This window comes from Lemur catta, chromosome 13 (genome assembly GCF_020740605.2).
Source record: "Lemur catta isolate mLemCat1 chromosome 13, mLemCat1.pri, whole genome shotgun sequence".
Classification (NCBI taxonomy): Eukaryota; Metazoa; Chordata; class Mammalia; order Primates; family Lemuridae; genus Lemur; species Lemur catta.
In genome coordinates, this window is record NC_059140.1 from 2,021,070 (window position 1) to 2,046,627 (window position 25,558).

Here is a 25,558-nt window from a genome sequence, read left to right on the forward strand (position 1 = left end):
TTACTTAAATAATTTTAAAAAAAATTTACTCCTGAAAGGCCTAGTGTAAATCATATTACCTTCTTTAGTGCTTTGAAAAATGTGTTCAGTTTTTTTAAAACTTGAAGTTCAGTGTTGTAAGTTTTGAGTGCTTTGCCTCTTGCTATTTCCACTATTGAGAATCTCCCCACTTCAAATATCGTCATGAGTTTTTTTCCTGATTTTCCCTCCACCCTTCCACCATTTAATCCAATAAATATGCCCCTTATCTTTCTTTAACTCTTATATAAAGCATAAAAAATCCTCTTTTATGACTCTCACATTTTTTCCTTCTTGTGCTATAGTGGTGTGTTTGTAGGAGATTCTTGAATTCACACACATGCTTAGCAGGAGCATGTCATTTGAAAGTACTAAGTGGCAATGCATATCTTTGAATCAGATTGATTTGTAACAATGACACAATATGAAACACCAGATCTATATACTAGGCCACTTATTGTGGATGTGGGGAAATAATGCCTCTGTGGCTTTCTCCTCTGGCATTTTATACAGCACAGAGACAAAAGAGGGCTGCTGAGATATCACTGCAAACCCTTTGGAGAATCGTTCAGAGGCCTTTCTTGAAGGAGTGGCCAGAGAAGCTTAGGCTGCATGTTTTTGCATTTATCGGATAGAACGATGGAATCCATGCAAATGCAATTGAGTCTGGGCCACCTCTGGAAATTGGCAGAAACTCCCATAACTTTACTGTCCCATCCCACCCACCCCTAGCCACTGAACAGCATCCCTCAGGGTAGACGGAGCCTGCAACTCACAGTGGTCCATAGGGCTCCCTGCTGACAACCACTGGGAAAGACAACAGTAGGGTCTAGACATCACATCCAGTGACGATAATTGTGAAAGTCTGTCACTGTTACCCATTGTCTACCCATAAAAATTAAACTTTTCGGCATAGCATGCAAAGTAGCCATTCTCTGTCCTCCCATAGTTGCCACCTAAGTAGGAGCCACATGAAACTCTGGGTGGTCCTGAGACATCATAGTCTTCCACCCTCTCGTGAACTTTGCACGTGCTGTTCCCTCTGACCGGATTCCTTCAGAACTGCAGAGGCAGGCCGGGAATCTCAGGCCTCCTGGGGACTGAGTTCCCGCAGAAGTTCTGGGTGAACTTTCCTAGACCTCTCCCCACCGTGCTCGTACGTGGTGTCTTCATTCTGGTTGTTCCCTGGTACTTGTATCCAGTAATATGTGTCCCCTCTGTGTTATTTTGTCCATGTGCCACTTCTTTCCTCAGCAGGACACAAGCTCTGTGTCCGTAGCCCAATCCCTGGTGTCTGGCTCCTAAACCTGACACTGAGCAAGTAAATAGATGCCTGTGACCAGCCTGACTGACGGGGCACACCGGGAGCATCATCCAACACCAGACCTGGAACGACAGACAGGATCCATTCATCATGTTCGCTCAGGTCTCAAATTTCTCATGACTGAAATACAGATGGGGTTTATGCCACTTCCTCCAGAGAGTGTAAACCTCACATGGGACATTGCATTATTTATTTATTACAGAATCCATACTGAGCCCTTACTATGCCCAGGCCTACAATGAAGGGACTTTGGAATAAAAATATTAACAGGAAATGTTCTTCTCCCTGAATCCGTCAAATTATGCAAAAAAAGTAAATCACTCTTTAAATATAATATGATTACATAAATATACCTTTGTTATAATGCATATGTGCTGCTAGGGTCCCCTGTGCATAGAAAGCAGGCCAGGGCCAGGATTCGTTTCTCTGTGTTAGTTTCCTGTGGGCCTCTTGATCCACTCTCAGCAGCGCTAGTCAGCAGGAGCTGTCTCTGCTTCCCACCTTCTCTCTGAATCCCTTCCATGGAAGCACAGAGCTCCCCTGGATCCCAGGGCCCCTTCCCCAGGCAGGGAAAACTGAGGCTGTGCCCATAGGGAGCATCACATAACCTTAGCTCAATCTTACTTCAATATAGTCTCCGGGGAAGAAAGAAAAAATTAAATTGCAGGGTGTACCCCCTCACACACATCAATAGCAGGATGGCTCCTATTGAAAAAACAGAAAATAACAAGTGCTGGTGAGGATGTGGAGAAATTGGAATCCTGTGCACTGTTGGTGGGAATACAAAATAGTACTGCCGCCGTGAAAAACGGTATGGAGATTCCTCAAGAAATTAAAGGTAGAATTATCTCGTGGTCCAACAATTCCACTTCTGCATACGCACTCAAATGAATTGAAAGCAGGGTCTGGAATGGATATTTGTGCACTGTGTGCATAGCAGTTTTATTCCCAACAGCCAAAATGTGGAAGCAACCGAGTGTCCACAGGAATGGATAAGCAGATTGTGGTGTATACACATGGTGAGATTGCACTCAGTCTTAGAAAAGGAGGCAATTCTACAATATGATACAGCATGAGTCACCCTTGAAGGCATGATGCTAACTGAAATGTCAGTTGTAAAGAAACAAATGCTGTGTGATTCCACTTGTGCGAGGTACCTCGAGTAGTCAATACCATGCCGCAGAACGTAGAATGGTGGTTGCCAGGGCCTGGAGGGAGGAGACAGTGGGCGTTATCCTTTCATGTGCACAGAGTTTCGGTTCCCCCAGATGTAAGGAGTTCTGTAGATGGTTGCACAGCACCACGCCTGTACTTAATACTACTGAATTATGCACTTAAAAATGGTTAAGATAGTAACTTTTTTGTCATGTGTATTTTATCACAATTTTAAAAATGGGAGAGAAACGCAGGGTGCCATTGCTAAAATGAAAACAGGGTTTTTTTTTTTTTTTTTTTTTTTAAAAAAAAAAAAAAACCACAAACAGGAAGGAAACTGCTGAGTCAGGGGTTGTTGCTTCTGAGGTTTGGACTGACTTTTTTCTTTTTTTTCTGTTGTGAATTGGGCTGAGTTTGGGGGTTGGGAGATGTGAATCCACAAAGCTGAGGCAAAGAGTGTGGCCACAGAGAGCTGAGAACCTCTGTGAAAAGGGTTCAAGTATGGAAGAAAATACTGCTGTCCTGAAGAAACGGCTTTAGGAGCTCAAAGCCACGATGCCAAAGAAGTTATGAACAAGAGCAGTAGGAATGGTCAGAGGATGGCAGCTTCCATGTTTCAGTGCAGTAACAGGATGTCAGAGAAAGCGGACACGAATGGAGAGGAATATTAGAGAAGGAGGATGGTGGGGGAGGAGGGTGGTCAGCTAGAAGATTTGGAACTCTGCAACCTGTTAAAGGCCAGAGACTGGCTAAGAATTAAGGAGGGGGGTGTATCAGAATGTGTATCAGCATAAATATAAAGGCACTTTATTCAGCCCTGAAAGGAAGATCATGAGAAAATGCAAATTTAAGTTAGATCACCCCTATGGGAGGCACTGCCCATAGGATTTGTAAATCTACTACAGTGACATCTGGTTATAACCCTGTCCATTACTTACCTGTATGGATGTGCTGTTAGGGAATCTGGGTTTCTTAGAAGAATGTACAGACCTCATCCCTAGTCTACCAGCATGAGAGACAAAAAAGCTTAATCTGAGCAACTCTAGAACCAGCGAGAGAAGTGAGCCCACTCACTCCGCCACATTCTCCTGGAAACCACTGCGACCCCCCACACCAGAAGCCAGCGACCTTTCCTTATCCTCCCAGGCACTAGGCAGTCAGAATTCACACCGCCCTGGTTATCAATTTGTCCATACATGTGCACAAGTATATTGCTTTACTGTGTCCCAAGATAAAGGCTGTAAAAATGTTCTAGCATTTGCCAGAGCTATGGAGAGCTAAAGCTAGACCATGTATGTAAAATGGAGAATAACACGGATCTCACATTTGACATAGTATGATCCCCTTGAAATTCTCTCCTCCATTAGCTTCTGTGACAAACTGTACTGATTCTGTTCATCACTTATTCACCTGCTTGTGCAACTAGTGCTTACGGTGTATGCATACGTGCCTGTCGTTATTCAAGGTTCTGTTACTGCAGCAGCAAACAAGAGAGAAAAACATCTCCCCATCCTACTGTAGCTCCCATTCTGACTCGTCGTCCTTCGTGCATTCATTTTGCTGTTTTCTTTTTTTTTTTTTTTTCAATTAAATACATCTGCTACGTGCCAGGACCTATATTAGGCAGGAAATCCCTGCTAGCTCGTTTAATCCTCTGAACAGCCGTCCTCATTGTAGGTCAGAGAAGACGCAGCACACAAAGGTGGCAGAGCTTGTCTCAAGGCTCTTAGCAAGTGGCACAGCCTTTAGTCTGAAGCCCTCTGCTCTTGCTTTGTAATTTTTTCCCTAATGTCACATGTTTGATGTTTTGCTCCTAAAGATTTGTTTTCCTCAAAGAATCTATCGATCATAATTATCCACTTCACCTTTAGGCAGAAGGCCTCTAAGTCCTTTAGACTCTGGCCGCCACCAAAGCTCCAGGCTGAGACTCTGTCCTTATAGTAAAGACCCACAATCCTCCCAGGAGCCACAAGGACCTCAGTCATCAGGCCCCGCCCCTAAATGCAACCTTATCTGCTGCAGCTAGTCCAGCCCAGCACGCCAGCCTGTCTGGCTTCTGCCTGTCATCTGGGTGTGTCCTGCTCCTCCCGCTGGCGTTCACTCTGTGCCCTCTGGGTGCACAGGCTTGCAGAGCCCCCCTTCCTGCCAGCCAGTTTGGTTCACCCATCAGGTGTCAGCTCAGAGACCCTCAGAAGTCTGACCTTGACCCTACAGACTAGATCACAGTCCTCTGTTACATCCCTGCAGTTCTGGCGAGTGACCTTTCTCCAGTCACTAGTTTGTAATTACAGGTTTGCATGATCCCACGACCCCCTGTCGCAGCTGATCTTAAGGGTCCTTGTGAAATGGGGCTGCGTGTCTTTCCTCACCCTCCTGCTTTCAGTACCCAGCGCGGCGCTGGGGACTGGGCGGCTACCAACAGACAGGAATGTGTGCCGGAGAACGGACTGAATGATGTCCCACAGGCCCGCCCCATACTGAAAGCCACCCACACGGAAGTTATTTGGCTCAGGTGACAGGCACTGCCAGGGACTCCTCCACTGTCTGGATGACCTTAATGACCTCCCTGTACTCATCCTGATTCGGCCTCCTCTCGGGGAAACTGACATCCCCTCTGTGCAATCATCTCGCTGCCGGCTCAGCCTCCCCCACCCACAGGTGCAGCGTTGATAGGCTAAGCTTGGATTGTTCCTTCTAATGAGTACCTTCGTCTACAGCTTCCTCAGCTCCAAGATATGCTCTGCGACAGGAATAACACACGTGTATGTGTCACAGGGCTCTCACTGAACTGGGACGGATATTGACATAAATATTTGGAAGTGACGCTGGGCTGTACACGTGTCACTATTATACACGCACCTGTGCAGCTGTCTCCCCACCGGCGGTGTCACATTTCTTTCTTTTCTTTTCTTTTTTTTTTATTTCAGCATATTACGGAGGTACAAAAGTTTAGGTTACGTATATTGCCCTTGGCCCCCCCACCCCCGCCCGCGAGTCAGAGCTTCAAGCGTGTCCATCCCCTAGACGGTGCGCATCGCACTCATGAGCCAATTCATGTACAATAGAAAACATCGTTTGGAAAAAAAGAATTTTCTGAAAAATGATGATGCCGCATAAAAATTTTTAAAAATAATGATTATGCCATGAGAAGATCACGGGGCGGTTCAGCACATAACGGAAGGAAGGAGCTCAGGAATTCCCCAGATCCACTGACAGTGAAACTAGGAGACTGGGGGCCCCTTTGAGGCGCACAGCGAGGGACCGGGTAGAAATGCCCTTTTCTGCGAGGTGAGGTCAATGGTGTGAACGTCGTCCTCTCAGTCAAGTGCCTGCGTTGTGACTTTTCGCAGGGCGTGGCTGCTTTGAACTCCTGAACCCCCGCCAGCGGTCACACCCTCCAGGCACCGGCTTCCCGGAGGCCGCCGCCCCTCTGCGCCAGCCAGCGGGCCAGAGCGCCGCTATCCGCGGGCCCAGGCGAGGCCGGGCGGCCATGGCCGCGGGGGCGCCCGGGCAGCGGCTGCGCGAGGAGGCCAGGTGCCCCGTGTGCCTGGACTTCCTGCAGGACCCGGTCAGCGTGGACTGCGGCCACAGTTTCTGCCGCGGGTGCGTCTCGGAGCTGTGCGCCAGGGCGGAGGGCGCGCAGGGCGGCGTCCACGCGTGTCCGCAGTGCCGGGCGCCCTTCCGGCCCGCGGGGTTCCGGCCCAACCCGCAGCTGGGCAGCCTGGTGGACGGCGTGCGGCGGCTGGGGCTGGGCGCGGGGCCCGCGGGGGCGCGCCGGTGCGCGCGGCACGGCGAGGACCTGAGCCGCTTCTGCGAGGAGGACCAGGCGGCGCTGTGCCGGGTCTGTGACACCTCCCCGGAGCACAGGAGCCACCGCACGGCGCCGCTGCAGGAGGCCGCCAGGAGCCACCAGGTGAGAGCCAGGCGCTGCGAGCTCCTGTGGCAGGGCGCGCCTGGAGAGGCCCCGTTCCGGGTCTGGAAATGCTGCCCTGACAGATGAGCAAGCCGAGCAAGAGATGTTAAGTGACCTGCCCAGAGCCCAGTGATACCACCCAGGTCTCCCGAATGACTCCTGTCTCCCCCTGCCCTCCGCCTTCCCCACCCCTCCCTCACAGCTCACACTCGGGTCGGGGTCTCTGCTCTGCTCCTGCTAACCTTCTTTGGGGCCCCTGCTCGGAAGCCCAAGGGCACTCATTATTTTAGGCTGTCCCCCTCTCCCCTGAAGCCTTTCCTGGTCCTTTAATTCGTGCTGGTCTTACTTTTCCTGATACTGGCTATCTGGTTCTCACAGCCGGAGCTCTGCTGGGGAGGGCTGTGTGCCTCGCTTGATTCTTGGTGACACTTGCACATCTTTATTGTAAACTTTATGTAATAATTCTTATTTGTACAATGTTTTCCTCTTGCATAGTGTTTGACTCTGTGTTAATTAGTACTGTCACCAAAACACCCCTAAGGTTTGGGCATTTCTTAAGAGTAGCACCGGTGGGGCCTGCGTTCTGACACCTTTAAGGCTGTCTGCAGGCTTGTGTCCCCTGAGGTAGGAATGGGGTAGCACACAGTCCACTGTCTATTCAACAAATATTTGGGAACCTTTGCTTTGACCATCCTCAATGAAGAGGTGTACTGGAGCATTTGGCCCCCAAAGTGGCAACTGCGGAGCTCTGTGTGTAGAATTCTTCCTTCACCAGCGTGCCCTTCACAAGTTCTTGCATGTTCCTAGCACATTTAAATTTCCAACATCTAGAACAGTTACTAGCACAAAGTCAAAGTCATGTTTAAGCTACTGACATATTTAATAAAAGAATTATCACACTGTGATATAGTGCAAATGCTAGCTTTCTTAAAGTATTGACTTATTTAGTCTGACTGTTTTAAGTTAAGATTTGGGATAATTTCCCCTCAACTTCTCTCTGGGTCTATCTGGAAATCTCTCTCTTGGCTTTTCTTCTTGATTTTGGTTGTCATCTACAAAATTCAGGGACTCTGTACTTTCTAGCTAGACTTTTACAGTATGTTCTTGCCCCACCCCCTTTTTAAACCCAGAAAGTACCATGTGGACCATGGCTAGTGTAATATTTCTAAAGACATTCTCTGTATTTTCAGTAGTTCTTCAATTAAATACCAAGTAAATATCATCTAAACTCCTGAGCCTATCAGTCAAGACTTTCTAGGGCCTTAAGTTGTTTCTACAGCTCTTGTCCTAACCAGTCATGAGATCCAGCAAAATTAGCCAAGTCACTGTTGTCACCAAACACAGCACACTTTTTTTCATCTCCTTGCTTTTGGTCACAGTTTCTTTGGTCTGAGGGAGATTTTCTTCATCTACAAGTGTCAAAGTACTCTGTTCTTTGTAAACACCAAAACAAATGTCAGTTTCCCCACCTTGTCAAATGCCATCATGAATTCTGTTGTTATTTTATGCATAGCATTATACTATTCTTTTAAAAACAATTGATGTGTAGCTACGAATAACTTTGGGAATAGAATTTTTTTAATTAAAAGCCTGTTTATGTGTGTATCCTTGTGGATATTCTCTATGAATAAAATACACATACTTACCTCTAGCAAGGTTCCTATTGTTGAAGGGAGATTTAGTTTTTGTTGTATTGTATTTTTACTCATTGTAAGACTTACAACTTACTCTACTTTTTCCCATTTAAAATATGTTAACCTACGAGGTTTCTTCTGGCCCAGGGATAGACTACTAATACTACTAATTTTAAATCGCCTTCTTTTCATAAGTAATAAATAATTTTGAGTAGTCAAAATATAGAGAGATCCAAGAAATAGCATCTCTCTTCAACCTAGCACCAACAGACAACATTTCTTCTAATAACATTTTCACATACCTCTACCTGGTTTTTATATATTTGTTACAAGTACATTTTTTCTAAAATTAGTGTTAAGTTTTATAAGATATACTTGTTTATTTGACATTATTATTGTATCTCTTCTCATTAAATATTCTGGAAGACCTTATTTTAATTATTAATACATCCAGTTAATATATTTTTTATCACTCCCCTATTTTTAACATCTTGGTTAATTACACTTACAATATTATAAGTAATGCTGCAATGAGCAATGTTAGATAAATCTTTGATTGTATCTGGTATTAAAACACATTTATCTTATTGAGGTCAAATAAGGAATGTTTTAGGTGATCTTACTTCCTCACACGTCTGGGATACATTTGGTACTGAGAGGGTATCTGTAACAGTTTTGGCACATCTTCCCAAACAGGTAAAGCTCCAGCTGGCTCTGGAACTTGTGAGAAAAGAACTAGAAGAGGCTTTGGCTCAAGAGGCCAGTGTGAGGAAGCAGACTGTCATTTGGAAGGTACGAGAATATTGGGGCTTCAAGACATCTGCCGTCTGAAGGGTGCAAATTGGGGTCATTAAGTCATTCTTCCACCATCCTCCATTCCCCAGTGCTTTTGCTCCTTCTACACAGTTGCTCAAGAAACACATCTCAGTGCCTTCCTGGGTCAGGCCATCCCATTATATGGTTTGTTTTTATCCTGTTTACCTCTGTTGGTACCACCCAATGCAAATTATAAATAAATAGCTTTACTAGCGTGATCATACTGTGAAACCCACTGCAGTGTTCCTATCACCTAGAACAGTCTTGTACTATCACTACTAGTTTAAAAAATATTTGGTAGACAAATTAATGACTATTTCACAACTTTATAACAGGTGATTTGTAGCTAATAATGATGATCTTATATACAGGAAGATGATCCGAACCTTCAGCCTCTTTTGGTCATCCATACACATACTCTCTTTTCTCTGCACCTCACCAGCTCTTTTATTTCTCATACTCTTTTTATTTACACACACATACAACCTGCGGTGATTTTGCACCCCTCTCCAAGAGACATTTTGCACACCTGGGATTTTTTTTATTTCTTGTTTTTTCAGACAATGTCTCACTCTGTTGCCCAGGCTGGAGTGCAGAGGTGCAGTCATAACTCATTGCAGCCTTGAACTCCTGGGCACAAGTGATCCTCCCGCCTCAGCCTCCTGAGTAATTGGTACAACAGGCAGGCACCACCACACCCAGCTGTTTTTTTTTTTTTTTTGTAGAAATGGGGTGTCGCTTTGTTGCACAGGCTGTTATCAAACTCCCAGCCTCAAGCAGTACTCCTGCCTTGGCCTCTCAAACTGTTCGGATTACGGGCATGGTCACCTGGCCTAGAAATATCTTTTTATTGTCACAACTGGTGGTGGCTGAGGGGTGTAGTGTGATACTGCCATCTGGAAGGCCAGGAATGCCACTAAGCACCCTGCAATGCATGAGACAGTCCCCACACCTCACAAGAAACAATTATCTCGTCAAAATGTTAATTGCGTCAAGATTCAGATATAGTTTCAACTGTGTATAGAAACTATGTGTATAGTTCTATACATTTATACAGTGTATTATTTAATATGACATGTAAGACATATTTTATAAAATATTCCTGTTCTCTCTCCTTCTCCAAATAACCCTTCTTCTCTGGTCATTCTGTATATTTTTCCAATTCTTTCCTTTTTGTTGAAAATTTAGTCTTTTACTCTATTCTCAGACATATATCTCCATTAAGACCATTTTTGCTATACTTTTTCTGGGCTAAGTCCTATCCTTTCCTATCACTCTGTGTATTATAGGTACAGTGAAATATTGATTGATAATTTTGTTGTTTCAAGCTAATAATCTAAGTCTATTGCTTTCAATCCTGGGGTATTTACCATCAAGAATGTGTGAACATGTGTGCCAAATGCAGCAAGCGCGGGATTGATAAAAATGAACTCTGAATTCAAAAAAAAAAGAAAAAAAACCCTTTTTTGTATACCTGTGGATATAATCGTAGTGCTCAGGAGGGTGGTGCGAAAGGAAGATGAACCGCAAGCAAATCGCCTCCCACCGCTCCATCCTCGTGCCACGCACGTCGCTGCGCTCTCCCTCGGGCTGAGAGGTTTGCCCCACTCCTCAGCAGCACAGCTCCCGAGTGGGGCGAGTTGCTCACACTTCCATGAGTTCGACCTTTGGGAATCAAAATGCGAAATGCAGAGCTGGCTGATATTAGAAAGAAGCCGGGATCGGGTGAATCTAGTGATATAGAAAATGACAGAAGGAAGTAGAGATGGAAAATTGGGAGGAGTTGAGTCTTATGGGATCATTAGAGTTTTGCCTTTTAGTCAAACCAAGAAGTTACGCTGTTTAAAAACAGGGCGGAGGATCCAAGGTGTAGGTGCTTTGGGAGGACGATTTGCCTCTGGTACTCAGTGTAAAGTTAGTGTCCTACGTGCTCAAGAGAACAAAATGCAGATATGATAAGCCTGTGCAAAGTACATTCCTTAGGCTGTTTGTTCACAGATTGTAAACGTGAGATTTGGACAGAAATCAGGATCGAGCGGCCTGAGGATGACTAAGTTCTTTGCTGGCTTTCTAAGGAACATGAGGCTCACGGTGGGTTCACGATCACCACGTTGTGAAAGAGCCTTCGTGTTCTCTGATCTCTACGCCCCTTTTTATTCATATTTATGAATCTAGGTGTCTCTAATCTCTTCATAATTTAATTGTTTCTAGTGACTAATCTAATAGTAAATAGTACCTTCCCTTGTGGGACTCTGTGCTAGTCACTGTTCTCAGCAGTTTAATAGATATTTGCTAATAGTTCTAATCCACAGATTCCTCTTTTCCCCACATTTCATGCATGGTACTGAAACTGAATATAAAAGTGCCTTGCCCCCAAGCCTACGGCAAACGGGAGCCCAAGCCCAACAGTCTTTCTCAAAGGCTAGGTTTGAAAGCTCCGCCAGGCTACTTCTCATAGGAGTGTGTTGTTAGAATGCAGCCAATCAGTCCTCAGAGTTATGGGGCCAGGGGGACTCCAGACATTGCCTTCTCCAGCGTCCCAGAGGCGAAGGCAGGAGGCCCAGGCACTGCGCCCCAAGTGCCTGTGACGTCCCCTGTGTCCCTCCAGGAGAAGGTGGAAATGCAGAGGCAGCGCTTCAGGTTGGAGTTTGAGAAGCATCGCGGCTTTCTGGCCCTGGAGGAGCAGCTGCAGCTGAGGCAGCTGGCGGAGGAGGAGCGAGCCGCCCTGCAGAGGCTGCGGGAGAGCAAGAGGCGGCTGGGCCAGCACAGTCAGGCCCTGAGGGAGCTGGCGGAGGAGCTGGAGGACAGGTGCCGGCGCCCAGCCCTGGGTCTGCTGGAGGTGAGGCCGGGTGGCAGAAGGGCAGGCAGATGTGAGACTGAGGGCACAGAGACAAGGACGGTGGCTCTCAGAGACAGACACTTAGGCCTTTGTGTTCTTTAGGAAAATGGCATCCTAGAATTTACTCAGGAGGCATCTTAATCCTAAATCCTAGCGTCAGAATCATAAGGGAGTCTAGAGAATTGTGTAATTTGCACTAAAGACAGAAAAAATTAAAAAATTAAAATTTATGTAATGATTTATGGACACTTAAGCAGCGAGGAGGACAAGCTACACTATGCTGGCTGAGAAGCGCTTCTTAAAACCTCACAGTCTGTCAGTGACCACATTGCTGTTTTCAGCGACAATCAGCACAGGCAGACTCGGGTAACCCATGGCAGGGTAAACAGCCAAAGGTGTGAATGCTGCTGCAAATTGCCCAGCTGGAAATTGGCACATTCAGCTGCAGGCAACACTGCCTGGCCCCTGCTGAGGAGGGATTAAGTGGGCTCCCAAGCAGCTTGCTCCCAGGCTGCTGGGGATTGAAGAGCAGAAAGACAAGTAACAGGTGAAAGGAAATGTTTGCTTTTGTCCTCCCTGAAGACACACTATCCCAGGTGAAGAAGGAAAGCCCTGTTTGCTGATGGGTGCGCGTTGTCATTGCACAGCTACCTGCAGCGGGGTTTCACCTGGGCACAATTCTTTCTGTCTCACCCCCTCACCTTATTCAGGGAAGTCTGAGCTAAGTTACTTGTGCTAACGGCAGACCCACTGATTCTATCCTGTCTGACTTAGTCTAGACACTGAATGTGCCACGACTGTAAACAATCCTATTAACTATCTATAATATTTATATCTAAACACTGCTGGTTACACAGTGGGGATCATTAAATGAATGAATTTACAAAGCATTTCAATTTAATTTGTCTCCTTTTACCATCAAAACATCTATGATAAGCAAAACTTGTTTTTATTCCGTTATTGGCATTGTTATCATCATTGCTAGCCTCATTCCTTGCAAGCAAACTCGGGGTCAGAAAGGAATTAATTTCTGAGTAGCAGACAGCAAATAAACACAGAACGTTGACATTTTCAGTAATAACAGTTATTGCCTTACCTTGACGAGTTTCACATAACTTATTTATGTTTAGCGTTTCTTAGCGCCAAATAAATGTTAAAATAATTGTTAATACCAATCTTAGGGAGAATATATTCTTAAGTAATCTATATTTATTTTTAAGCTGCCATTTCCCTTTCCTCCCCAGTCCCAGTAAGCTACATTTTACCCCCATGGCCAAGACCAAGGCCTGTCCTTTCTGTAGAGGTTAAGGAGAATTATTTCCATACTTTTATGCTCTGTCAGCATCAAGCAGACTGGTGACTATTTTTTTGGAGGAGAGGGGAAAAGTTTCCTAGGTATGTTTATTTATTAATAAATGTACATTTATTTAATAATCTACTTTGAGATAAAATGTTGCTAGCTATTAATGACTTCCTTTTTTATCTACTTAGGTAACCTACTCATATGAGTAGCTCTACTGTGTCAGTTCAAAGAATTAGGGATCTGGGGTTCTATAATGACATTGAGGAAAATATTTTATGTCTATACCTATCCCTATTCCTTACATAAATTCTGCAAATATTTAGGATCTACTTTTACCCAAATTCCATCTGTGTTAGGTGCAGAATGTAGCTCTGTTAAAATAATCCAGGTGCCAGAATTACCAATTCAAAAAATAATTAACATTGAATTAATTATGGGAATTAATCTAAACTTTGTGTAGTCTAATTCATTTCTAATTATTACTGATTCTGTTATTTCAGAATCTTGAAAAAATTAAATGACAGCCTGTTTTTGTCTTTAATGAAAAGAGATTAATCATCTCCTATAGTTTAATTATTAATTATTTCCAATAATTCCTAAAGAAATTTTCATGGTGTGTCCCCAGTCTAACTGTCAAAATCAACTGCAAGGTCTAACTCCCACCTGGTTGTGTTTCCCTTTCACTTTCAGGGTGTGAGAGGAGCCTTGGACAGGTATGTTTCCTTTCTGAATCAGTGAAGGGATCGGGCGAGGTGGAGGAGGATGGTGGGTAACCCTACTGACAGCCGATGGCTCTGTGCCTGTCTCAGAAGTAAGGCTGTCACCCGGCGGGAACCAGAGACCGTCCCCCTGGAGCTGAAGACAGTGTGTCGCGTCCCCGGGATGAGGGAAATGTTGAAGAAGTTCCAAGGTGGGTTGCGTCTCAGGGCTTGGGGCGCTGTGATGCCTGGGGTCTGGCTGGTATTGCAGGTTGTTCCGTGCAGGGCAGGCTGTAGTGACAGACAGAACCCAAAGTCTTCATGGCCACAATCAGCAGAGATTCTTTTGAGAGTGTGCTAGGGGTTTGTTATGAGATTGTGGGAACTGGCATGTGGGGACTTTCCTGTCCTATCTTAACGGAGCTTCGCCTCCTTCCTGGTGCTGGGAGCCATGGGAAAGGGGAGGGTATGTCAACCTGAAATGAAGTAATTGGAAGAATCGGAACCCAGTTTTAAGGAAATTATTCAAGTAAAAAGGTGGGAATAGCCACCTGGACACACAGACTCCAGAGAAATGGCGGTCAGTGCTCCAAAGTTAAAAGTTAAGGTCTTGCTTATATAGGCAGAAAACAAAAGAAATTTAGTAGCATTATAATATTTTCTACGCAAGACTCAGTGTCGTATAGAAAACATCATGAGTTACAACAATTTAATTAATTACAGCGTGTTTTAATTTCAAAGACTGCATTTCACATTTCATCTTAGACAATGTGACAGTCATGGCGTGTTTGTGTGAGAGAGGAAAGGAGGAAGTCACGCTATAGTGAAGACCAACAGTGCAGAGGGAACGCGCTTCCCTGATGCCCTTTACTCTTTGAAACCTTTTGCCAGCCGCTGTTAGTAAGGAAGAAGACTAATCTCTAGTCAGAGAAACGAAGGTTACAGCTGCCTGTCACGAGACTCAGGCCCCATAATCACATTCCTTTGTGGCTCAAATAATGGAAAGTTCCAGAAGCTTAGATTTGAACTGCTTGCTGTCATGGTTACGAAAGAGGTCGGGCAATTCCCTTGCGCAGTCGACACAGCAGGGCGCCTCTGGTCTCCAGAACGTGTGGGGATTTCTCCGCAGCCGCAGCCAGTCAGATCTCCAGCAGACCCTGCAGCCGGGTCCTCCGATTCGGCGGGATTCTGACGCTATTAGCCTGGGGTAGCGTCAGATCTGACAGATTGCGGCCAGGCCCGCATGTCTGCCCCATCCACGGGATGCCAGGCGTAGGCACAGCTTATGACCTGGGCCTCTGACCGACTAGCCGTAAATTGGGGTTCCCATGGCCCTCTCCTTTGGGTTCAATTAACTTGCTACAGCTGCTCACGGAACTCAGGGGAGACACTTATTAAGGCACATTTACTCATTTATTATGAAGGGTGTTGGAGAGGAGTAAGAACAGGCAGATGGGGAGCTGCATAGGGCAAAGGCCTGGGGAAGGGGCGCGGAGCTTCCATGCCCTTTCTGGCCAGGCCACCCTCCAGGCCCCTCCATGTGTTCACCTGCCTGGAAGCTCTCAGCACGCAATCCTTTGGGGTGTTATGGAGCACTATGGTGGCGTGACTGATTGAGCCTTTGGCCGTGGTTTGTCAGCTCCGCCTTCAGCCCTTCTCCTCCCTAGCGGTGCCTGTGGGGGAGACATGTAGGACTGAAAGTTCCAGCCCTCTACTCATGGGCTGGTTCCCCTGGCAACCAGCTCCCCCTGTGAGGCTTTCTAGGCCCCACCCCCACCCAAGCAACCACTGGTCGTCTCATTAGCATACAAAAGACGTTCTTCCTCTAGGGAGAGTCCAAAGGTTTTAGAGCTGTATGTCAGAAAACAGTATATACTCCACAGTGGCACCGCTATGGTGACTCACGGGCTCCCCTTGAAGGCGTGGGTGCTGAACTGGCGCATGTGGCCTCCCTGAGTAGTTCATGGCTGTGCCAAACTCTGAGCTGTGTGCCTAGGTGTAGGGGCCGAGGAAAAACTTACCCTTCACCCCCTGAAGGCTTGCTGAGAATCAACCGACCAAAGGCAAACTAATAGGAGAAAAGGCATACAGAATTTTATTTTAAAATGCAAAGCATGAGGAACTCACAGGGGGATGAAGACTCAATACCACAGTGAGGTACAGATGCTAATAGACCCTTTTGGGGGGAGAATGGGAGATGGGAAAATAGGAATGATACTAGAGGGGTAGTAAATGATTTTTAGGAAATTAAGTGGCCTTGCAGAATGTACAGTGGCCTGGAACAAAGTCTGTTGAGCCCACAGAGCAGACAGTGGTTTGTGACTAAAGTCTGTACAAGTGTGTTGACAGACTTCAGTCTCTCTTCCTACAATGTGAGTTAAATGAATGAAAACTCAGGGAAAGGACCAGTTGTAATTGTTTACTTCTTTGGCAGGTCTGGACTTTAGGCAGGTAAAGGAGTATTAGAGAAAAGGTTCTTCCAGTGTCTGCTGTTCTTCAAAGCCCTTTAATTTAAAATAATCAGCATACCAGGGTGCCATATTTTGGGGGAAAATTCCCCGGTCTCCCTGAGTGGGAGGGTGCACTGTGCCCAGAAGAATGAGGATTGGGATACTGGTGAACAATCCTAAAGAATACTGAGTCACAGACACTCATACATTTGGTTAGAACAATGGGCTTGCAAGTGGAGTTCATTTTTTATTAGCTGTGATATGAGTAACATCAGTTCCAGTAAATTTCCATTTCCATATTTATAAAATGATAAAACAATATATTATTTAGAGGACTAAATTAAACGTATTTGAAACCCCCCCACCCCCTACATTACTCAATATGAAAATATTGCAAAGTTATCATTTAATGAGAAGTTTGGTATAATTTATTGGCTACCAATTTAATGAGTTGCTTGAATTCATAAATCAATAAAGCCAAACATATTCAATCAATGATTTGTATGTAGGAATAACTAGTGTAATAAATGAGTCTGTTCAGTCTTATGTTCTTTAAAACAGTATATATTTAGTATTTTTTAAATTTCATTTTCAAATCTAATTTATGGCTAGTAATGAAAGCAAATAGTAGCTTCACTGCTTACAGGCAAAGAGTTTCGTCCCATAATGAGAAGCTCTATCTCCATGTGTAATTCAGCATCTGTTCTCATGGGCAGATGAACATATACCAACTGCATGACTTTGTGAAAATCATCATGGCACTCTCGGACTCAGCGACCTCATATTCCCATTTCTTTTTATTTAATGAAATAATTAATAAATCAATTCAACCATTATTTCCATTTTATCACAGCCACTCTTCTAGGCATTGTAATCCATCATTGAACAACCACAACAACAAAAAGTTATGCTACAAATTTAGAGTTTCACATTGCATGTATTTACTTAAGTTAACCAAAATATACAGAATGTAAGAAGATGATATACAATATTGAAGAAAAAAGGAGGGTGACTAGAAGCTCTCATTTGAGTGAGGAGACCAGGAAGGACCTCACCCCGTGAGGAATAGCTCAGCAAACATGTGTGCTGGAGCAGAGCATCCAGGCAGCAGACAGGAGGGCGAGGCCCGCGAGGGAAGGATGCAGACGTGTCCCGGAACTAGGAGGCCGGCAGCGTGAGGGCTCTAGCAGGGTGAGTGTCTGGAGAGTTGGAGAGACCAAGGAAGGCCCAGAAAGGCAGGCCACTGCAAGTGTGCTACTTTATCTCTGGTGAAATAGGAAATTATTGAAAGGCTGTAACTAGAAAAATTGCAGGATTAAACTAGTGTTTTATGAGACTCACTCTGTATGCTTTATTGTGAATAAATTACTGAGGGAGGGGGAGAAGATTGAAGAGGACAATGCCCTTAGGGGCCTTTCTAGTAATTCAATGAGAAATGATTGTGGATTGGAACAGGTGTTCCTACCAGAAGTGCTGAGAAACGGATAGGTTCTTTGTATGTTTTGAAGGCAGAGCTGTAAGACTTGCTGTTGAGTTAGATATGACATGTCAGGGAAAGAGAGAAGCCATGAATGACTCCAAGGCTTTGGATCTCAAGAATTAGCAAAATGAGATTGCCGTTTCCATTGGTGGGGAAAGCTGCAAGGGATGCAGAGGGAGGGGCTGGGTTCTGGGCATGTGGGTGTTGTGGCGAAGGCTGAATATGCAAATGTGGATGCCAGGGAGGCAGATGAATTTCCAAGTATGGAGTTTTGGGAGAAGGTCTATGCATTTGGAATCAGTAAACATGTGAATGGAATTTCATTAAAGCAATGAGCCAGCAAACCCCGGGACACACAGGGAGTGCACTGAGAGAGAGAGAGAGAGAGAGAGAGAAGAGGTCCCAGTCTTGAGACCGTAGGGTTCTCCAGTGGTCGTGGAGGAGGAGGGGACAGCAAAAGGGACCAAGAAGGAGCAGCACGTAGAGAGGGAGGGAAAGCACAGATGACTGGTGCCTGGGGAGAAGGGTGGCTTTCCGGGTAAGTGGATTCTCAAATATTGAGTGCTGTAGAAAAATCATTTAAGATCAACTCTGACAAATGCCTGTCCATCACCATGGAGGTCCCTAGGAAGACGGACGTGGGTACTTTGGTTCCAGTGTGATCATATCAGGACGAGCAGTGGAGTTTGAGAGAGAAAGGGTAGGGGGAGGAATGGGAACTAGACCTTCTCAAAAGCCATTTCACGGATTTCTTTTGCTACAAATGAAGCAGAGAAACGTGCTGGCACAGGAATGCCATGTAAAGATATAACGTCTGTTAAATACACAATTCCAGGGCGCCCTACCTTTCAGTCCTGTTATTTAGTACCTGCAGAGTTTGGGGAAATCCCATAAACTCTTTGCCTCTGAATCCCCAGGTGCGTAAGGTAGGAATGGTCATGGCCGCGGTCAGGGTGGCTGCGCGAGTTCGCATAGATGAAGCACATGCACTGCCTAGGTACACGGCCACTCTGCTTTGAGTATCAATGAAAGTGCACTAGATGTGGTTTAAAGACAAGTAAGACTAGTGGTATTCGTAGTAGCAATAGTAATTGTTACGATATTTAAAAAGCTACATTAATGGATTCACTACTTTTGAATGCTTATACGGAAATAGCCTTAATGTTGTACACCCTCCCTTCTTCACTAAGGTTTCACATCCAGATGTGCGTATTTATTACGTATACGGGTCAGAGGTCACATCAGTCTCCCTGGGACTTTACAGTGTCACTATCAGTTTTTTAACATTATATAACATATTACCACAAACTCAGTGGCTAAAATCATACCCGTTTGTTAGTTCTGAAGATTCGACACCCAGGTGAGATCCGCTGGCCCCTCAGCGTAGGCTTTCCCAAGGCCAAGGTCAGGGTGTGGCCTGGCTAGGCTTCTCTGAAGGGCCTGGGCAAGAATCCGGGCTTATTCAGCTTCTTGGCATGATGCAGCTCCCTGCAGATTGGAGGGCTGAGGTCCCTGTTGTCTTGCTGGGTGATAGCTGAGGCCACTCTCAGCCCTGGATATCAGTCGCCTTTCTGCTCATGTGACATTTCCCTCTTCAAAGCCAGTAATGATGTACCACATCCTAATCTCACTGACGTTTCCTTCTGCCACCACCAAATAGCCAGAGAAATCTTTCTGATTCCCGAGGACCCGTGCCATGAGATCCGGCCCACCCATGTAGTTATAGTCATGAGGCTAACGCCAGAGTGTGAAGGCCATAGGATCCATTTTGGAATTCTGCCACCATGGTCACATAACCTTGAAAGTAGTGGATTTCATATCAGTGGAATTTTCCCATAGATGTTAAGGAAAATAATCCCAAAGGGGTTTATAAATTTTATGTTAAATACACAAGAGCCACCTAAGTGCAACCAGACTTTGGAGATAAGCTGGGCACTGCCTTGCACTCCTGTAGTCCCAGCTACTGGGGGAGCTGAGGCAGGGGGATCCCTTGAGTGCAGGATTTTGAGGCTATAATGTGCCATGATCATGCCTGCAAAGAGTTCCTGCACACCAGCCTGGACAACATAGCAAGACCCCCACCTCTTTTAAAAAATTGCTTTGGATGTAGATGAAAGGAATCTAAATGACTATGCATTTGGCTTGTCGTCATCAGTGGTTATGCTTTTATTGGGGAAATGAATGAGTCTGGATTGTGCAGAGGTAACAGTGCAATACACCAGAAAGCAGTGGTGAATAAGCTCGGTGACCTGCAGGCTGAAACACAGACCTGTCTTCTCTGGGAGCTGTCAGAGAGAGGCGCAGGAGCACCTGTGTGACTGTCCTCCTCACTGGCTTCCTAAGAGTCACCGATCCTTTCCATCCTCTCACGTGTTCCACAACATTCTCTCCACAGTTGACGTGAAGCTGGACCCCGCCACGGCGCATCCCATCCTCCTCTTGACCGCCGACCTGCGCGGCGTGCAGGAAGGAGAACTGTGGAGGGACGTGCCCCGCAACCCCGAGCGATTTGACACGTGGCCCTGTGTCCTGGGTTTGCAGAGCTTCTCATCAGGGAGGCATTACTGGGAGGTGGTCGTGGGGGAAGGAGCAGAGTGGGGTTTAGGTGTCTGTCAGGACACGCTGCCGAGGAAGGGGGAAACCGCGCCGTCTCCCGAGCACGGGGTCTGGGCCCTGTGGCTGCTGAAGGGCGGCGAGTACCTGGTCCTCGGCTCCGCACCCGCGCCTCCTCTCCGGCTGGAACCGCCTCGCCGCATTGGGATTTTCTTGGACTGCGAAGCCGGTGAAATCTCATTTTACAGTGTCTCAAGTGGCTCTTACATCTACACGTTCAACCCAATGTTTTCTGGCTTTCTCCGGCCGTATTTTTTCATCTGTGACATGAATCCTCTTATCTTGCCACCTATGACAGAAGCGGAATCAGGAAATTGGGCCCCCTCGAGTCGTCCTGACGCTGCTTCTCAGGTTGGAGATGATCCTTCCTAGAATTCTGTTCCCGGGGCCCAGGCTCGGCCTGGCAGAGGTTCCCGCAGCGGAGGGAAGGCCGTAAACACGCCGGGTCCCGGCAGGTGCCCCCATGTGGGTGAGCACTGTGTTCCCTGCCCTGTGGAAGGTCCCAGGGGACACAGAGAGCAGCTGTGGAGCACGTGCGTGTGGCGGAACCCTGCAGTGTCATGGCTTTAGAAATGGGCCCATCTCATCTAACTCTATTTGCAGATGACGCCACACGCTTTCTTAATGGCTCTTCCTTCAAATTAATGGCCTCCTATGACACACAGATTTCTATGCCTTCATTACGATTTCTCATTCCTTTTGATACACTTTCACTCCTAGTCTTCCCTATGTTAAGAATCAGAAACGGCAGTTCTTACGCTGGTTCAGAAGGGTCTGATATTATCCCAGCGTCAGACCCGCAATTCTGTTTCTCTTCCTTTTCCTTATTTTCCTTCTCTTTTCGTTCTCTCCCACCTCTGTCTCTGTCTCTCTGTTTCTCTCTCTCTTTCTTGTTGTGATTTTTATGTCTTATTATTTAACCTGTCATTTCCTTCTAAAATAAAATATGGGGAACCATTTCTTCATACATTCACCTTTGCTGTGACTATACTCAGTTACTTTCTAAATTCTCTTTATTCTGGGATGACTTTTTGAGGATTATGAAATTTATTCCTCTGAATCTAATATTAGGGATTTCTGGTCTTTTTCCTTTATCTTTGGCTACGTTATTTTTAATGTAGGGATTTCTCAGAATTTTGAGTCAACTAGTCCTTTGACCTAGACAGTTATTCGTTATAAGTTATTAGTCTCTCTCTCAGTCCCAGCTACTTTTCCCAGTTCCTGTATGTGGAACAGTGACACTGGCCTTACAGAGTTATGGTAAACATTTAAGGGCATAATTGATATTGTTGGTTTAAATTCAACTTTTCTATTTAAATGCAATATAAATGTGATGATGATGATGGTGATGATGATGATGAAATTATAAAATTTAACTTATTTCTAAAGTATATTCCGTAACTTTCCTGCAAACTTTCTTAAAAGCCATTGAAGGCTAACTTTTCTGCCATCATTCTCTGTATCTGTTTCTAATAAATAATTGCAAAACAAATGTTAAAATGCTTACTTACTAAATGCTTCAATGCTAACCAAATATGAATTAATGGCAAAATGCTTAACATTATCCTGATAGTAATCTGCCAAAGGTTTAATCCTCTTCTTTAACTTTTGACTGACATCTTTTACTTACCTTCCAATCATATTATTAATGTAGCTTTCTTTCAAGATTTTTCAATTGTCTGATCATAAGTAAACACTTGCTGTCTCTGTCTCTCATTTTCAAACAGAGGCTATAACACGTCCTTCAACCCTGGTGTTGATATTTTACCGACCACGCATGCTCCAGGCCTCTCTGCTGCATGTCTGGGTGGGGAAATGGGCTTCAGCTCAGCAGTAGATCCCTTCCCCAAGGGGATCCAGAGGGATCGAGTCCCTGGTTTGAGATCCCTCAATCCATGGGGCTCCAGCCATTCCCTGGGGCAAGGAAGCCTGGGTGGGAAGGAGACTCCTACATGTGCCTTTCACTTTCTTCCTAGGATGAGAAGAGAGCCCCAGGGATACCCCATCCCTACCGTGTAACCCGATGTTCAGCACTCCACCGTCCTCCTTCAATCTTGTCATCTCATTGTGCATTTTATTGTGCCTTATGTCAATCATTACACTGATGTCTGCCTTCATCCCTCGCATTCTAAGCTTCATAAAGCTTTGTGCATCTCCTACGATGATCGCTTCTCCTTCCTTTCCAATCCCTAGAAGCTTTCCACCATTCCCTCTGGAATTCTGCATCATTACCTGCAAAATACTCTGAATCTGTACTATTTCCTGACCTTCCCCATCCTTTCTCCTGAATGCTAGTCTTTTCTAGTCAACGATCCGCTTGATATCAAAAGAGATATTTTAAACTCCATGTGCCTATACCTTAACCCTAAATTTCTCACCAAGTCGCCCTTTTACAAGAACAACCAAATCATAGGCCTCTCCGTCTCAGTGGATGGTAACTGCCTTCTAGCCATTGCTTGGGCCAAGCATCGGGCTGACTCCTTTCTCGATCTTACAGCCCACGTCCAGTCCGTCAGCAAACTCTGCCGGCCCCACCTCCAGAACATATCCAGGGTTCGGCCAGCCCTGACCACGCTGCTGCCAGGGCCCTGGTCTGAACTTCTACCCTCCTCCACTGGATACACGTTCACTTCCTGACGGTGGTCCTGGCCGGGCTCCAGCCCTCCCATTTCCATTCACAGCACAGCGATTGGGTGACCCCTTAGCACCCAAGACAGTGGCACCATCTCAGCGACCTCCTGTTCAACTTATAGTCAGAATCTGCACAGTGAACCCTCAGACCCCAGAGTTCTGAACCTCGATCCTGTCTCTGGTTCTCTCCTTCTTCTCTTACTTCTCTGTTCGTTCTGCCTCAGCTGCCCTGGCTTCGTGGGTGCTTTGCACCAAACCAGACACTTGACAGCAGAGGGCCTTTCCCCCACCTACGGCTTCTGCTTGAAATTCCCTTTGCCCTGATGTCCCCTGGCCTCATTCCCTTTCCTCCTTTGTGTCTGCTGGAACCCAGCCTCTCAGTGGGCAGCACGCAGCCCAGCCCCCAGAGCCCACCCAGAGCCACCTTCCCACTCCACCTTCCTGGCTAATGGAGGCTCTGTTTGCTCATGCAGTGTGTGGCAACTAGTGGATTACCGTGTTCTCATATTTATTAGGGTTATTTTTATTTATTGATTTTTTGCCTTTTAATGGTAGAATGTAAAGACCATGAGGGGAGGGATTGTTGTCAATCGACAATGGCATGTTCATCGACGTATCCCAAGCACCAAAATGTTGGTTTGTGTGTGGTTATCACTCAATGCGTATTTGTTGAATGAACAGATGATTGACTATTTGGAAAGCAGAATTAAATGATGGACCTGAAAGTGTTTTGTGATGTTAATATATTGTAGTGATATAATAATAATAATTTTATTATAATTATTTATAACTAGACAACGACTGGCCAATAAAGTTTAATGCCAAGTGCTAAGTGAATAAAATTGATTTTGGGGTACAGAGGAAATTGGAACAGAGGCTTAGTTTTGTCGGGTGATGGATTCTATTGATGTGGTAACTTGGCATGTCCAGGCACAGTCCCTTTGAGCCGCCTGGGTTTTGATTCCCTGTGACATCACAGTGACACCTTTGAATTACGCCTTGGCTCATACTCACTCCATAAGTCATGTCTCGATCTTGTACTCACTAGGAATGTGGGGACCTTTATATATAAACTTATATGGACTGAAAGCTTTTTTCAAAAAAATTGACTTTCATTTTTTTTTTTTTCTTTTTAAAGAAGTTTTCTCACTCTGTAGCCCAGGCTGGAGTGCAGTGGCATGAGCAGAGCTCACTGCACCTTCGAACTGCTGGGCTCAAGGGGTCCTCCCACTTCAGCCTCCCAAGTGGCTGGGATCCCAGATGTGCACCACCACACCTGGCTGACTTTGCCATGTTTTATTCACCTCTCTTCACCTGAACTGCACAGTTGAGCTGCTCCCTTCACAAATGGGATGTCTTGGGTCTTCTGTTCTCCCCGCCACTTCCCCACTACTGTGCATCTCTCTGTTATTGTACATTGGGATTTTTTCTATCTCAGATAATCATGTTTTCCTTTCCTTACATATCCTTCAGCACTGCTCTGATAATTACTAATGAAATTCTATTCTTCCCTCTAAGGAATATGTTAAAACTCAACCACCAAAATTAAATTCTATATTTTTCTAAGCTATAACTTCCAGAACTGTCTGTCTGGATCTATTTCTGCATGTCCTGAAGACTGGATGATTTTTTCAAATAACTAATTTGATCAATTCCTCTGCTCCCACACCCCTACTCGCTAATCTGGTGACTGTTTTCTCAACTGAGGTAAATAAGTAAACTCATTTTTTCTAGTGTGTTGGGAAGGCCCTAAAGGGAGAGAACCGGGAGGGGGTGATATGTGGAGCTGTTCAGGAGTGGGAAGTAAAATAGCCTCATTAGCTGGCAAAGTGATGGAACAACTTTAGAGTGCTGGGTGGTGTGGAGTGCCTGCTCCTGGCCATCATGGCGTACAACCGGTTTGTTGTTGACTGCAGGCCCCTACGCTACCTGATTGTTATGCAGCCACAGCTCTGTGTGGGCTTAGTGTCCCTTGCTTGGGGCTGTGGGGTGGCTAACTCTTTGATTATGTCTCCAATGACCTTGTGGTTATCCCTCTTTGGGCACTGCAAAGTGAACCACTTCCTGTGTGAGATGCCAGCCCTGATCCGGATGGCTTGTGTCAACACAGCTGCCATCGAAGGCATTGCCTTTATTCTTGCAGTGGGTATTGTGCTGTCACACTTGGTGTTTATTTTGGTGTCTTATGGCTACATTGTGAGGGCTGTGTTAAGTATCCAGTCATCCTCAGGGAGGCAAAAGGCCTTCAGCACCTGTGGCTCCCATCTCACTGTGGTCTCACTTTTCTATGGAAACATCATCTACATGTACATGCAACCAGGAACCAGCTCCTCCTGGGACTAGGGCAAGTTTCTCACCCTCCTTTACAACATTGTCACCCCCACTGCTCAATCCTCTGATCTATACTCTCAGAAACAAAGAAGTGAAGGGGGCTTTGAGAAGATTGATTTTGGGAAATCTAACTTTAAGAAAGACATTATAATAAACGGAAAAAATAGGAACTTCTTCTTATGTTAAAACCTTATAAAACTTGGGATGTTGATCTATTACCTTGTATCACCAGCATCCATCAGAATTTGAGCAGAACTATTCACAATGTTCTGGCCCATTCTTAGGTTGTGCACACACACACACACGTGTGTGTGTGTGTGTGTGTGTGTGTGAGAGAGAGAGAGAGAGAGAGA

At 45.5% G+C, this 25,558-nt stretch overlaps 1 protein-coding gene and 1 pseudogene across 2 annotated transcripts; both read left to right on the forward strand.

The window, feature by feature from the left end:
- The first annotated feature begins 5,949 nt into the window (after positions 1-5,949).
- LOC123649146 (E3 ubiquitin-protein ligase TRIM58-like) lies at positions 5,950-23,633 on the forward strand. 2 transcript variants are annotated; one of them, XM_045567067.1, is made up of 6 exons: positions 5,950-6,410; positions 8,741-8,836; positions 11,469-11,699; positions 13,693-13,715; positions 13,788-13,912; positions 20,026-23,633. In XM_045567067.1, the coding sequence occupies exons 1-6, from the start codon at positions 5,988-5,990 to the stop codon at positions 20,613-20,615; spliced, it is 1,488 nt and encodes a 495-aa protein (XP_045423023.1). In that variant the 5' UTR covers positions 5,950-5,987; the 3' UTR covers positions 20,616-23,633. The 2 variants fall into 2 exon arrangements, with proteins under 2 accessions (XP_045423023.1, XP_045423024.1); XM_045567068.1 differs by having other exon boundaries at positions 13,812-13,912; positions 20,026-23,632.
- Positions 23,471-25,356, forward strand: LOC123649381 (annotated as a pseudogene).
- The last annotated feature ends 202 nt before the right edge of the window (positions 25,357-25,558 follow it).